Source organism: Thunnus maccoyii, chromosome 12 (genome assembly GCF_910596095.1).
Source record: "Thunnus maccoyii chromosome 12, fThuMac1.1, whole genome shotgun sequence".
NCBI classification, from domain to species: domain Eukaryota; kingdom Metazoa; phylum Chordata; class Actinopteri; order Scombriformes; family Scombridae; genus Thunnus; species Thunnus maccoyii.
This window is the reverse complement of record NC_056544.1, coordinates 1,149,205-1,164,610: the sequence shown is the minus strand read 5'-3', so window position 1 is coordinate 1,164,610 and position 15,406 is coordinate 1,149,205. Positions and strand designations below refer to the sequence as shown.

The following is a 15,406-nucleotide window of genomic DNA, read 5'->3' as shown; positions in this document are numbered from 1 at the left end:
AACATTGTGGCCATATGCCTGTTGAGATGCATCTTAGCTGGGATATAAAACACAGTTGAGATGATATAAGAAGTAAAGGGAAGGTAATTTTGTGTGAAAATTTTATTTATTGGTTCATCCATGTATGCATGCAGGCATGCATTTGTTGCCCCAGACCTCTTGTTTTTGTCTGTTACTATCTGCTTTGCTGTCATCTTTGTAGCATTTGTCTCCCCACCTATGACAATAATGTGTATGATCACAGAGTAAATAAAACAGCTGTGAAGTGCTCTAAAGTTGTATATACAATAAGTGCTGTTGTATAGAGACAACAGAAAATTGTTTACAGTCTAAATATATGAACAGATAAATATTACCATATTTTGTGATATGTGCTGATGAATAACGTCATAAGAGGGGGAAATTAGCCTCCTTTAAATATGCAGCGTCCCAAAGAGTATCACCCAGAGGGCTGAAGGCAGTCCAGCCGCACAACGACCACAAATTATTTTGCACTGGGCTGGATTTCTAACCAATCATAGTCAACATTTTCCAGTTTGTCACCAAAAAGTTGTGTTAAAACTGAACAAAGTTCAATGCCCATGGTAAACTCAAGTGATATATACACAAGAGGAAAATAGACTTGAGCATTTAAATATGCTTCAGGTCGCGGTTACACATGTATAGCACAAGGCCAGTGGAACAGTTACATGGCCTGTGTAGACTGCTGTATTGAGTAAAATAAAGTTCTAATCAAATGTGCATGAGACAGATGACTGAAAAAGCATATTTGTCTAAACAATGTGAAATAAGAAGGGTAACTCTCCAACCACCAAACTGTATGTGCTATATTACTCTCCAGACTGATGGTCTCATGTTCTGTAACTACATGTGGAGCAAATTAACACATTGGACTGAGTCTCTGTGCAGTACCTGTGCAGATTCTGTGCTGCTCTGTGCTGTGATAGAGATGTAGGGCTTGGAGGCCGTTGAGCAGGTGGAGGTTCGGGGCGGCACTGGTGGAGGAGTTTTCTTATACGTGGTGATGCAAGATGAAACTACACAAAGGACAAAGAGGGAGGGACAATAAGAAGGACAAAAAAAAGATATATTCAAATTCTATACTGCATAAATAGATATTGGAGACACTGCACCCAGCTGTTCAAGACACAGCTCCAATGTTAACTGCTCCTATAACCACAAGATTTTGTTTTCTAATACTACATGTGTTGATACACAAGATATTTTTAAAGAGTTTAATTTTACTCACAGGTGATAAACTGCATGAACTGCAGTGACATTCAGCTGTTGGGCCCTTTTATAATGAACATTTGGATCTGACTCCAGCCACAGTGGGATCTTTATTTCTTAGTTTATTCTGAAGGATTCCAGGTTCAGAGTTACACTCCATGTCAGTCAGACATTGTTTGAATTAGAAAGAGAAATTTCCTCTGACCTGTGTTTGTTTTCTTTTCACTCGTCTCTATATTATATAATAACTGTTACAGAAGGAGATGTGCTATCATCTCAAAGGACACATAGCTGTCTAGCAACACAATAGTGAGCTTGATTAAAACTCCATCAGTATTGTCCTCTTCTGATATGTTGTACACAGTAGTGTACAACATATCATTGACTATATCTTAATAAAGTGTATAAAGAAATGGGAAACAGATTTATCAAACATAGAATACTGTATATAGATTGCATGAGATACTACAAGTTACATAAGTCAAATAAAATGCCAGAGGACTCTTGCTGGTGATAATACACAAACACAATATTGTGGAGTCAGTCATCACCAGAAAAATGAAGAAAACAAAATTTGTCCAAACCACAAATTTTTGGTGTTTTTGTTTGTTTGTTTATGTGAATGACTTGGCGGACACTGGAGACAGCAGCTCACATCACACCTCATACAGACAATAAACACTGGTGTCTTAACCATGACCAGTGGTGGATTCAGGATGTCTCAGGGGCGAGGACGAAAAAATATAAATGGCACCTGATACATTCAATGGGCCCCCACTTCACAATGTTTTTCTCCCATACAGTGCACCCTACAGGGCACCTTTTTCATTGAAAGGGCACCTAATTCTGCACTTCAGTATGTTAGACTTAGGGAAATGCTTAATTGCACTTTTTACTTTTTTTTTTTGTCTACTAGAAGGGCACCCCTACAGAACCTCCAGTTCATCCCATCACATTGCATCATAGTGCACTGACTGCATTATATTCTCTTCATTTAAAGGGCACATCATTTCTCATTTTGGGGGGTTCTTTAAAGGGCATTATCACATTTTCTTCCACTGAAAGGGCACCATGAGGATATTTCATTCCAGATCGTCACATATAGAGGCCCTCTAGAGGGCGTTTTGTCCTGATTTACCCATAACTAGACAGTCATTACAGAACTTTGGCATGCTTTCTCCTTTGTGTAGGCACCATAGAGGGCATTTTATCATACTGTGTGGGCACCTTAGAGGGCACTCTAAGGGTCACTCTGTCACTCTCAGTCACTCTGTCGTTGGGGGCGTGAGTGGGACTGCAAAGCTATGCGTTTTGGGATCATTTTTAGCTAAATGTATTCCCTCTCTTCCTCTCTCAAAGAATTTTGCTGTAAATACTAGCAGGACAACACGCTGACATCCTTCCGTCTTATTTTCTTTTCTTCTGCCAGGCAGAGGGTCCCAATTTGATTTCAATAAACTGGCATGGAATTCATTTTACTTTAATTGATTTTCAATTTCCATAACATAGTGGAAGAGATTATGGAGGAGGGAAAAGTTACATTCATGATAATTATCCTCACTCAATTGAACTGTAATCCGTTTTGTGAAGTGGATAAGTGAAAGCCTTGTTGGATTACCACTGCTTTGAAATTGAAGCAAACCACCAGTGTCTTCTGAAGGCCCACTGGTGGAGCTGCTTCTGTCACTACACTGAGCATGTATACCACATACAGTACAATACATCATCTTTCACATTTCACACAATTTTTTCTGATCCATATCATTGTTTAACAATGTGGAGCCATGCTTCTTATTTAGCCAGTGGCTCCAGAAAATCCAAATATAGACATGAAATGACATTTATTCATGCTTATGTGTTTATAAATAAATTGCAGCCTGAGGCGGAAATAAACCAGCTTGTTCACTGCGCAGCTAGCTGCTGATATATCTAAATATCAATGCCCTGCTGGGAGGAAAACAGTTAGCAAAACAATAAATGGCCACATATAGCAACACAACATTGTCTCTAGCTCTCTCTCTCTCTCAAGCATACACACACAGACACAGGCAGTAACCCAACACACAGTCACTACTGAAAAGAACCAAGACACCATCACTCCAGCTAATTCACTGAACTCACTATACATTATAAACATCAGTTGCAAAAAATACCCATTCAATATTCCAAATACTGTTAATCAAATACATTGTGTGTTGAGCTACCCCCCTCTAAGTTATATAAGTTGATGATTTAATTGAATTACATGCTGGGACTATTCTTTCTTTTTTTGAAACCTTTATTTAACCAGGGTAACCCATTGAGATTGAAAGTCTGTGAAAACAACAGCCAGGCGGAGTGCTGTGCACAGCTTCTTGGCGATTACAGAGTGTGCTTTAACTGCCTCTCTGGGGCTTTTTTTTTAAAAAAAAAAAAAACAACCAACATGCACCTTTTTCACTCTACTGCAATTCAATGAAGATATAACATCACCAAGCAGATAAATGGATACATGGATGGCCATAGTAGCCTATTTAAAAGAGCATGTTTAAATGTGGAATTGTTGACATAAACCCAAAGACCCAAAGTAGACTAAATTGTTATTTGACCCTAAACAGAGAATATAAACTGGCCGAGTATCTCCTCTCTGTCAGAGACACGAAGCAGAGATGGATCCTGACCAAATACAGACTCAGTGACCATCAACTAGCAGTAGAAACAGGAAGATATAGACAGACATGGCTATGTGCTCACTGCTCGACAGGGGATGTAGAGACAGAGATGCACTTCCTTGTCCACTGTGAGAAGTTCTCTTCAGTAAGAGACTTCCACTACCAGGAAATAGCCAAGAAAATACCTAACCTCCAAATGTTAACTCCAGAGAAGAAATTGGCAGTTCTCCTGGGTGAAGGGACAGCAGCACCTCTAGCAGCTAAATATGTATCTGCCTGCCACAGCCTGAGGGACTCACAAACACTGTAAAATCTATATTTGTAAGATATTAAGTAATTGTATCAGATTCTATAAAACTGTGTTGTACTGTATTGTATTGCAATGAAAGAATGGACTGCATAAGTATAATATAGAACCTGCATGTGACACCTGCGTATTTAATATGTACATGTAATATGTAATATGTGAATCTTCTGTAAACTTCTTTGGCAACAACATGTTTTTTTGTTCATGCCAATAAAGCTACTTGAATTGAATTGAATTATTTTTGCTTTCAAAAGATGCCCAACAACAGACAGAGGCTTGTGGTAACCTCAGAAGACAAGGAGTCGAGGAAGAAATAAAAAGTTCATGGCCATAACTGTCTGTGTACTGAAATCCTCTGCTGTTACAGATAAATCAAGGTCATCATTGCCCACATCTGTCTTCAGTCTCCTCCTGATCCTCCTGAAGCAAAGTGTGTTGGCTGTAAAGGTGCCTCAGGGATAAACACGGAATATGAAGATGAGCCTCATAGAAGGAGGTTTTTACCCTGTAAATGTAAATTTACAGGGAGAACAGACACCCTCCTCCTTCCCCCTGTCTCTGTTGAATCAGTCTTTCACAGTCCTGAACCAGTTTACTCTCCTTGTGCTCCTCTCCAGACAGAGCTGGATTGTCACAATTCAAGTGTCAGCATAATATTCAGGTGCTTTCAGACAGGGTCAGGGCAGCTCATCATTCAGTTTCTCATGTATCAGCAGAATGCCAAGGGTTCATTGGAGCTTATTTTGAAAGATGGGTCTTTAGCCTCTGCCTCTGGAAGTCAGTCTTTGACTGACTTGTGATGTGCTGTGAAGCTGTTTGGCTGAGGCAATAACCAGGGATATATATTAACCTTTTTAGACAGTGGCACTATTTCTAGAGATGTTCAAGGTTGTGCAGCATGAGCAAATATACTGTAACCCAAAGGTTCTGTAGCCTCTCTACACACCCTGGGACTCTGCATTGTGTTTCTTGGTGTGTGATGGGGTGATGTGTGGCAAGAAGGAGGCATTTGACACAGGAGTTCTGGATTGTGGTTGACACCTGGTGACACTTTATTGGCTCACAATGACAGCTTTCATCTCTGTTGCTGGTCCAGTACACTGGTTGCTGGCTGCATATCTTTACGAAGCAGTGAAAGTAAACTGTTTTTAGAAAATATGTCCTAGTGCCAAAATAAAAATTACAAAATAATAATCTAACTCTGAAAATAACAAATTACTGCATTTTTCAAATTAAATAAGGCACTCTTAACATATTGTTTAGTGTGAAAATAAATTAAATGACATAACAAGACCGATAGCAGACAATAACTGAAAAGGTAATTCACCCTGCACTATTTCCACTGAATGAGTGCTCTACTCATACACAGCAAGCTAGCCAACATTACGGCCAGTATTTACACATAAAAACACAAGTGCTCACTTCTCAAACTCACACTAAGTGTAAGTTAACATCTTAATTAACACAATAGTTGAACAGATTGACTGGATGGGTGAAGTGAATTGAAGTGAAGTGAATTTATAAAAAGGATAGCCCCCTGAGGGGTCCTAAAAAACACAAAATACAGAATATAACACATACTTACAATGACAACGTTACATAACAAACATAGACTACAAATACACAGATACAGACAGCTCTCTCACCATCTCCCACCCACATCCCCCACCCTCAGCAGTTGTACAAGAAACTGGATACAAGAAATGAGAATTGACCTGTAAAAAGATCAGTTTCATCAGTACCGAGAGCACTTGAAACAATTCATCTTCTAATTGCAAATACATACAAATTAAAGGCATGAACAGGTTGTTTTAAGATGACAGAATAAAGAAGTCCTGAAGCAGCAAAAAGAGTTAATAAATCTAAGAGAAAGAGGAAGATCATTCCAGTCGGCTGAAGCTTTGTACTGAAAAGACCTGCGTTGACTTCTTTAAAAATTCTGGGGACAGAAAAGAAGGGATATTGCATATGTCTGAGCGAATAAGAAGATCTGTATGGAACCAAAAACTGTTTCAAATAGGAAGGACAATTAAAGTAAACACATTTAAAGATGACCTGAACCCAGTGAAACTGCCTTCTAGCTTTAGGCTTGTAGCCAATTAAGTGATTCATATAGAAAGCAATGATGAGTTCTATATGGGCACCTCAAAATAAATCTACACAGAGAGTTATATAAGACATTTAGGGGTCTAAGATAAGTATCAGAGGTGTTCAGATAGACAATGTCAGCATTGTTTTTCTAAAGAAAAAAGAACCGTTAGAAGTAGTACAGTTTAAAGAGCCAGCCATATCATAAGAATTAAAGTGTTGGGAACCACAGATAGATGGGAAATGACGGTTGAAAGCTTGGGAAATAAGTAGAGGATCAGTAATAGTTTCATTACTTATATGTATCTGGTTTAAGAGGTTTTTGTTAGTTTTATTGAGAATATTGTTCAATTGTTTCCAGAACTGTCTAGGATTACGGAAATTCTGTGAAAAGCTTGCTTTATAGTAGTTAGATTTTGCATTCCTTGTTTTGGTTTTACATAGATTTCTCAAGTATCTGTGGGTTTCCCAACCAGCAGCATCCTTAGACAAGCGATATTTGGCCCACACTTTATCCCTTTCTTTGAAAAGGCTGATAAACTGTGAGCTAATCCAGGGTAGGTGTTTTTAGTTCAGATATTACAGTACAGATGACATAGGCCGCCATTAACACTGCTTACCTTATGAAGTAGTGAAAGTAAACTTTAAAAAATATGGTGTCCCGCACAGAATGAATTTTAGAATTACAGTGTCCTGTAAGGGACAAACAGCGATAATTGCTAAATTCTCAGGGGAATAGACAGCGCAATAGTGACAGCAGGTGGTTTATTTAGGCTACTCCCTTACAACACTATAACACTAAGATTAAGAAAAAACATTAATTTGAAAGCATAATTTCAATTTATTGCAACTTGGATCTTATTTTCATAGTTTTGTCCATCACTTCTATTGGTTATTTTAACATCTATTCACCAAAGTAATTGCTGAGATATAGCATTTACATGTTCAGACAGGTTGGAAACAAACCAACAGTTTATCCAGATGATCTAAAACACTTGGAGTGAGTGCACCTGAAATGTTGCTAATAATTCATCATTTATGCATGATAGGAGACTGTGTGAACATAACTACAGTGTGAAGTTAATATTTTTCTGGCATGAACACACGCTAAGCTATTCACAGCCTCACATGTGTAGACAGACCAACATGCAAGTTGCCACAGATATACAGTAAATTACTGTGCAATTAGCCATGATGGCTGCTACAGGTTTCTGTGTTTACTTTCTTTCAGACTCAGAGACAATTATTTATGTAGAAATCATGTTTACTTGGAAAGCTGTAGGAGGCTCTGCAGCTTACCCTGATATACGTTGTTTTGTGTGAGTCCTTGTTTCCATGAACCTGTATAACAGACCTGATAAAGCAGAATTCCCCTTTCCGCCATCAGCTCAACAGTCCTGCATGTACCAACATCAATGTCAGGTCAAATTATTCACACATTTGTGTATAAATAATGGGCTGCATTTTATATAGCACCTTTCTAGTCTTCCAACCACTCAAAGTGCTTTACACTACATGTCAACATTCACCCATTCATACACACATTCTTACACTGATGGCAGAGGCAGAGGATCAAACTACCAATCTTCCGATTAGTGGACCACTTGCTTTAGCTCCTGAGCCACAGCCACCCCTAAGTAGCCATCATCCACCAGCAGTTAAGTTGAATGCACACTATAAACAATTTATTACAACATGCCCAGTACATCCTCACTGTCATTCATAACCAGTTGGGTTAAAGGACCATTCCAGTGGTTTCGCAAAGTCCAGTAAATCCTGTGTGCTTACAACTTACATTACCGACTACCCCCTACTTTCCAGGGATCCACTGGTTTCGGTTCATTTTAGTACACTATTAAAACTTGCTAAACATAGCTAATGCATCATAATGAGATAATCACACGTCAGCCCCTGTAATCATTAAAGTTACTTAATTTTAGAGTTTTAATGACGGTGCTGGCAGCAAATATGACAAGAAGACAAAAACACTATCTACAAAACGACTGTTCCGTATCAGTTTGAGTCAGAGTATAGCAAGGATGAAACTGTGCTGAGGTGAGCAGAGCAATACAGGAAAACGTCAAGAAGAGGGGAAACTTCTATATCCTCGGATTAAGCAGAACCCCGGACTCTGGAATGAACAGAGTCTGTATCGGAGTTGCGTTAAATTACTGCTGATGAAAACCTAACTTTTCCTGCTATTGCTACTTGATATTAAAAGCTTTCCACTGACAAACTAACGGGATGCTTTTATTATGAAGAAGATACAGGAAATTAAATATGTTTCTCACTGAAGTAGCAAAGCTTTGCTCTATTCTTCAATAAAAACAGATCTCCACAACAATTAGTCAGTGAATCAGTTCTAAAAGGTAAACGACTTCTTTTACCTTGCCATGCTGTGCAGTGGAAAAACAGTGGAAAAACACTCACAGCGTGCCAGCATGGTTCAACTGCACACAACATGGCTCAGCAAAACTACCCCCAAAGCCATGAAAAAATGTTATATCTTTGCAGCTCTGGCACCAAATTTGCAAAATGAGATAATTTCCTCTCACATTAATTTTGTAACCTGTCCACACAAGAAAAAGTATAGGTCAGTAAAATTAAAAAAAATATCAATAATATAAATGAATAAAAATAATTAATAATTAAAAAAATAAACAGTATAGGTCTAAAATTCAGGCCTGCAAAAACAACCTATAGTTATGGTTAAGCCATCCGGCAGCCATAGTAATTATGACCCAGGGATGTGACACAGTTCAGATGATGTCAATATAAGGTGACTTGATAAGATGATTTTGCCTTATTAGGAGGAGGCAGGTTAGGTGGATGGCTAGATAGTTAGATGGCAAAATGTGGACTTTGCTGAAGGAGACCGCTCGCTTCCCATTTCTAATCACAAGTGTCATGTGTCATGTTCATCATGTCATGGTGAAGGTTGCATAACTTTAAGGAAGTATTAAACACATTTCTAGTGATCGTTTTAACCCAAACCATGATCTTTCCCTAACCCTAACCAAGTGGTTTTTGGGCCTTAACCTAACCAGATCTTAAGCACAGCATTGTCACACCATAAAACATCATTATTTTTTGACAAGGTTTTTTAAGGCAGCATATTATGGCCCTATGGGTCGTTCTGGAGTGCATTACTATGGCTGCTATATGGCGTAAATCTAACTATTGGTCTTTTTTTGCCAGGTGAATTTTAGACATATACTGCTGTTTAATTATGAGGATGTGATATAATTTTGATTTGTTACGACCCACGCATGGTTTGAAGCGCATGGTGCAAGTGCATTTAGGGTGTGTCCAAATCCACTTTTGCTATTTTAATGAAGGAAAAAATTGTCGATGCGCCAAGCACATGGTTCAAAGGGGTTGTCCTTAGTCTTTTAATCAATCATGGGTGTGTTTTCAGCGTAACATGCAATAAACCAATCAGAGTGTCATCTCCCATTCCCTTTAAAAGCCAGGTGTGCTTGCAACTTGGCAGCTTGCTAATATGATGGCGCATTTGCCAAGTAGTAAGAAGGGACACTTCTCTGCAGAGGAAACAGATCTGCTCATGCGCAAAGTGAAAGCGCACGATCCATAACAAGCACACTGGCCCCTGCTGCTCCTGGACCCTCCCGTGCCCAGTCTCAGACCACCAGTTTAAGATCCTGTTCATTAATATGTTGTAATGTATTTTCGTTTGGTTTTTGAAAAGGTTTATTTTTTTAATTACAGCTTTAAAATCGTTTTGTTCAGTCATGGAGTAACAGGTCAAATCAGCAGGATTTTAATTGCTGAAAGTATGGAAACCTGATCACTGTACTCTCAAAAATGTTAAAGAATATTTGTTAAATATCGTTCAAAAATTAAATCATTAATTTTGAACATGCAAATAATCATCAACACAGTTATCAGGACTTGATGAGCTCTCCAAGGTGCTGATCCTGCTGCTGGCAGCAGCTAGAAGCTGTCCAGATTTATTTCCTTCTTTATTTTAATCATTGTTTCCACCTCATTTATTTCCCTTTGTGTTCCTCATGTCATCATGTATTGACGCAGCAGGAAAGCTCCTGATAAATAATATGACTAAGCATTATGACATGCATTTTTTAAATTATGTTGATGTACACAGTAATAATTGTTAACATTGTAATCCTTTTATCTGTAATCTTTTGCATTTATGTGCACTGCTGCGCGTCCTGTGTGTGTAACAAGCAGAGTGTATGCGCATTGTGCACCCGCCTATATAGGCGCATAATACTATCTTGATAATGTTCCCTTAAAATAACAGTGAAACATTACACCATTGACTTCAGACCAGGTTGGTCACTAGCGCAATTGCTCTCTGCTGCCTCAAGATAGCAATGTGCCAACAATGCACCTGACCACACCTCATTTTAAGACCATCACACCCATGGGCATTCTGATGGGCACAAGTGCATTTGCTATTTACACAACATAGGCGCTGGACGGGAAAATGACAACTGCGTCAGTCTTAAACTAACAAAGACACTTGTGTTGCGCTTGGTGCTGCTTTGTGCTGGGTGTAAGATAGGGCCCTATGACTCACAAATGTATCTGCAATTTGCAAGTGACAATCATTTGTGAATGACTACAAAGGCTAGATAAGGGCGACAAAAAGGAGATAAGCATTCATGCTACATCCCCTGCCTCATTGGATGACCTGCGGCTGGCTAACAGGTACCGGGCATTTGTGGAACTGGAGAACGATCCTCACATTTGCTGAACAAGCCTGTTGACATTATCCCAGATGAGGTGCTCTCACAGCCAAAGGGAGCTGTGGCATCTGGCCCTAGTCTGCCCCCGTGTCCGGTGACGCTCTCCGCGCTGTGATCACAGGCCCATCTGCCCGCTTCTTCTCCACCTTGGCTGGCATCACCCTCTGCTCTGGCAGCTATGGGAGCTGCTAAACCGGGCATGAGATGGACAACAGCTGCGCCACATCAGTCTGGCACACAGCGTCTCACACTTTAATATCCTAAAATTAAAAGTGTAATAAAAACAAAAACTGGATTTTTACGCCTATTTCCACTTTTATTCAAATACATTACAAATATAAATAATTTGCTGCCTCAACAAATATAGATACAAATACAAATACTGGACTCTCTGCACATCTCTAGTCCCTGGAGCAATACTTATTGACCTGCGCAAAGCATTTGACACTGTAAACCATCAAATATTACTCAGTAAACTAAACCTTTCAATTTTCTCCTTCTGTTTTGAAAATGTTCTCTTCCTATTTATCAGACAGAGCCCAGGTAATTAAAATTGGTCGAGTAACTTCTCCCCCCTCTATCTGTGATATTGGGGTACCTCAGGGTAGTATTCTTGATCCATTACTCTTTGTCCTGTACATTAATAACTTGCCTACTGTCTGTGAATATTCCACTGCCTTTTATATGCAGATGATACTGTAATTTTCTTTTCCGACCGCAACGCTGATATGGTAAACACTTAACTCTCTTCTGATTTTAATTCCTTGTACAACTGGTTTCAGGAACACCATTTGACTATTAATGTACAAAAATCCGAATGTATGTATTTCCATTCCCCTAGGAAATCTTTGCCTATGTCTCATCTCATAGTTCTGGCCAACCAGAGCATTACTATAGTGCAGAATTTTAAATATCTTGGTGTCTATCTCAACGCTCACCTTACATTTGAAGAGCATATCCAGGGACTAATAAAAGAACTGAAAAAGAAAATATATGTTTAGAGCCAGATCAGGCTATATCTTTCACTTTCAGTTTCTAATATATATCTTCATACCGTCATACTTTCAAAAATGTCTTACTGTCTCCCAATTTGGTCTCTTACTACCTCAGAACCTATTGAACCCATAGCCAGACTCTACAATAGAGCTTTTAAAATTCATCTTCAATTTTCTCCTTGAACACATCACCGTGTAGTATTTTCACAATCTGACGTGTTAAATTTTTATATCTATATAGTACTTAGGGGTATTAATTTATATTATCAACTATACTATCACCTTCTCCCTTCTTTACTTTGTTCTATTTTGCCAAGACATAACTTCATAAGACTTGGAAGAATAATCAGAGCTATTACAAATGAACTGAATCCTATACCTACTTTTAATAACAATTATGGTTTATGATCAGTTTTCTGTACATACGCTAAAATTTGGAACAAAATCCCTCCCCACATACAAAATTCTACCCCCTTCTTCTAATATTCTAATATTTTTATTTCTTTCGTCCTCATTGTGGGACAGCAGGAAACAGTGGAAAACAATTTCTAAAGGCCCATAGCTGGTAATGGTTTTACATACCAGACACCCAGATCCTCGAGGGCCCCAAAAACCCCATGTTTACTAAATTGAATTGATTAATATTAATTGAAATTCTCATGTGGGCCTTATCTTAATACCTCATCTTGTTGAGAGGCTCTGTATTAAAATCAGCTTTCTAAATTCCAGTTGATATAATGCTTACATGGTGCATATTCATATTTTAAATTAGCATTTAACCAACCAAAATAAGGTTAGGGCTCAATAGGGGCCCACTGATCACTTTTTGCATCAGGGCCCATTGGTGGCTTCATTCGGACCTGCCACTCAGTTGCCTGGCACACCAAGCCAAAACTAATGAATATTTAGTTGACTGTCATTTATATAAATGAGGTGAAGAGCATATTAGAAACACCTCTTAGTACAATACAAGCAGTAAACTACACAATCCAAAACACAAATCCTACAAAAACCGGAACATTAGGACCTTTGTGAAGGTAAGATTTATTACAAAGCTGTTGTATTAGATTGCATTTGTTTTAATCGGGTGTACCTAAAAAAACTATCAATCGAAACTATACAGTATGCACTTGTAGCCTTATTTGCCTTTATCTGACAATGCACAGTTATAAGAGAGTGGAGGACCTGTGTGGACATCATACTTAGACAGCCCTCCCAAAAAGCTTTTTTAGAATGTATTACATGAAGGCTAATCTCTAACAGACTTTTCTTCATGTGAATATGAAGAAAGTTATATAGCTGATGTCGAGTCCCAGCTGAATGAAAATCACAGAGACGGCTGGTGGGAAAGTTGGATCTGAGAGGGAGCACAAAGAGAGGGGCTGATTAACTGGGCTTACACAGCCCAGTTACCTGGGCTTACACAGCTCATCAGCCTGCTGCTTTTTAACTCAGCCTGACCTCATTTAAGTTACATTTTACTGTCACAGCCTCTGACTCTGCCTTACTCACTTGCTAACTTATGTTCTTCTGTTTTGCTTTCTTATTTCTCTGTGGTGAACTCACCTTTGTTCTTTCTCTCTCATTAACCGCAGGTCATTATGCTTCAGCTGTCACACTGCTTTTTTCCATCAAATACATTAGCTGAGAACTACAGCAGAAAACTGTTGTTAAAATGCATGATGGGACAGGCTCCACTGATTCAACTCTAATAGACTGCTCTGTGATCACCTAAGTCAAATCATTTAAAATGACAATTTAAAAAAACCTGTGTGGGACAATTTGTGTGTATAGGAACTGTCCATACAAATGAGAAATTTGGTGCAACATGCATAACTTAACACGCAGTGAACAATAATAAATCTCACCTTTTACATCCATCTGCTTGTGCACCTACAGGCTCATTTACATACAGTACAGAGATGCCCCCAGAAGGCCGAATATGGTCAATACTTCCCTTTGAAAGTCCTAGTAACCTTAATGCAGAGGTAACTCTTGTGGACAACAGTAGCAAACAACTATGACAAAGTCGAAAGAAAAGGTTAATGTATTGTTATATTCTGTGAACAAGCATGAAGAAGTTTCTAAGCATGCACGCACTTATGGATATAAGACTCATTTTATGTGTTCCTACATTGTTACTGGTGTTATTTATATATGTTATTATGTTCTATGTCATTTCCACTGTTTACACAATTAATTTTTCATAAAATTAGTCATTATGAACAAATGCATTTGGACAACTAGTGATGTGTTGTACACAATTTGGAAATATCTTCCTTCCATGAGTTGGTGTGAGATTGATTGAAATTATGTTGAGCTCATTACTCTGTAAATATGCAGTTAATGTTCCTTACTGCTTCAGTTAGACATGACAGGACATATGCAGATGATCTGGAAGTTTTTAGTCCTTAGTGACTATCGTGAGCGCCAGTGACACTTGCCCCTGCTTCTCTCAGTGAATCAACCGTCAGTTTCATCATCAAACGTTACTAGAGAGTGTATTCTGCTGCATGTTTTATAAAGTCCCACACAAGCACAAGCACTGAATGACAGACTGTTAAGTTGCTATTCTCTAATTCCTATTATGCTGTATATAAAGCTGGATATCCAGATAGCAAAATTGTTGTGGCCCAGATCCAGCCATCACCCAACACTTTCGGCACTTTCATCTGGCCCACATACCACATGGAATGATGGAACTTGGGTGGTCCAGTCTTGTTTCCCAGATCTGGACCACAAGCAAGCCGTATGTCCACCAAGAAAAAAACAGATAAACCAGAACTGGCCCATATCCAGAATACATATACCTGAAAACACCCCATCTTTACCAAAAAAGCTTTTACATAGTGACCATGCGCATACCTCAGCGTTGTATGCGTTTGTCAGGAGCTCTGTCATAAATTGTCATTTTTATCCAGTTTTTAAGCCTCATTTTATGCTACACTTTCAGTCCCTGGCTGTTTTACCTATAAGTTTTTAATCAAGATGAAAGTTTTTAGTAATCATGCACTTGGATTTTTAGTTTTACGCTTCCCGGCCTGGACATTCTGTTGAGGCTAGCACAACCAGTTTGTTTTTAGCCTCAGGCCCTACCTCTCACAACGGGGACTGCAGATACCGGGTCAAGACCAGCTACAATCTGCAAACTGAAGCCCAATCACCACAGCGAGTCCACTTGTAGGAACCGTGCTGGTAAGTTTTGTTGCTTGCTGTACTATCTGTGGATCACCTCTGCTAATACCATATCAATGTTCTGGGCTCCGGTAGTCTCATAAAAGAATTCACCTAGAATGCCGATATCGGAGGGATATCAGCATTCACAGGTGAACAAGGAAGGTTTGAATTTGAGCTCTGACTCTCTCAATCAGCCACTTTTCACAATATGTATGCACAATAATG

General features: G+C 38.9%; 1 protein-coding gene and 1 long non-coding RNA gene across 2 annotated transcripts in view; both read right to left on the bottom strand.

Moving 5' to 3' along the window:
* Window positions 1-15,406, bottom strand: part of LOC121909468 — a 567,936-nt gene that overhangs the window by 507,989 nt on the left and 44,541 nt on the right. The window lies entirely within an intron of this gene.
* Window positions 1-15,406, bottom strand: part of LOC121909442 (disks large-associated protein 1-like) — a 74,860-nt gene that overhangs the window by 23,993 nt on the left and 35,461 nt on the right. Inside the window, exon 4 of the mRNA XM_042430002.1 lies at window positions 913-1,037. Within this exon, the coding sequence (XP_042285936.1) occupies window positions 913-1,037 (125 nt within the window). The remainder of the gene's footprint in view (window positions 1-912; window positions 1,038-15,406) is intronic.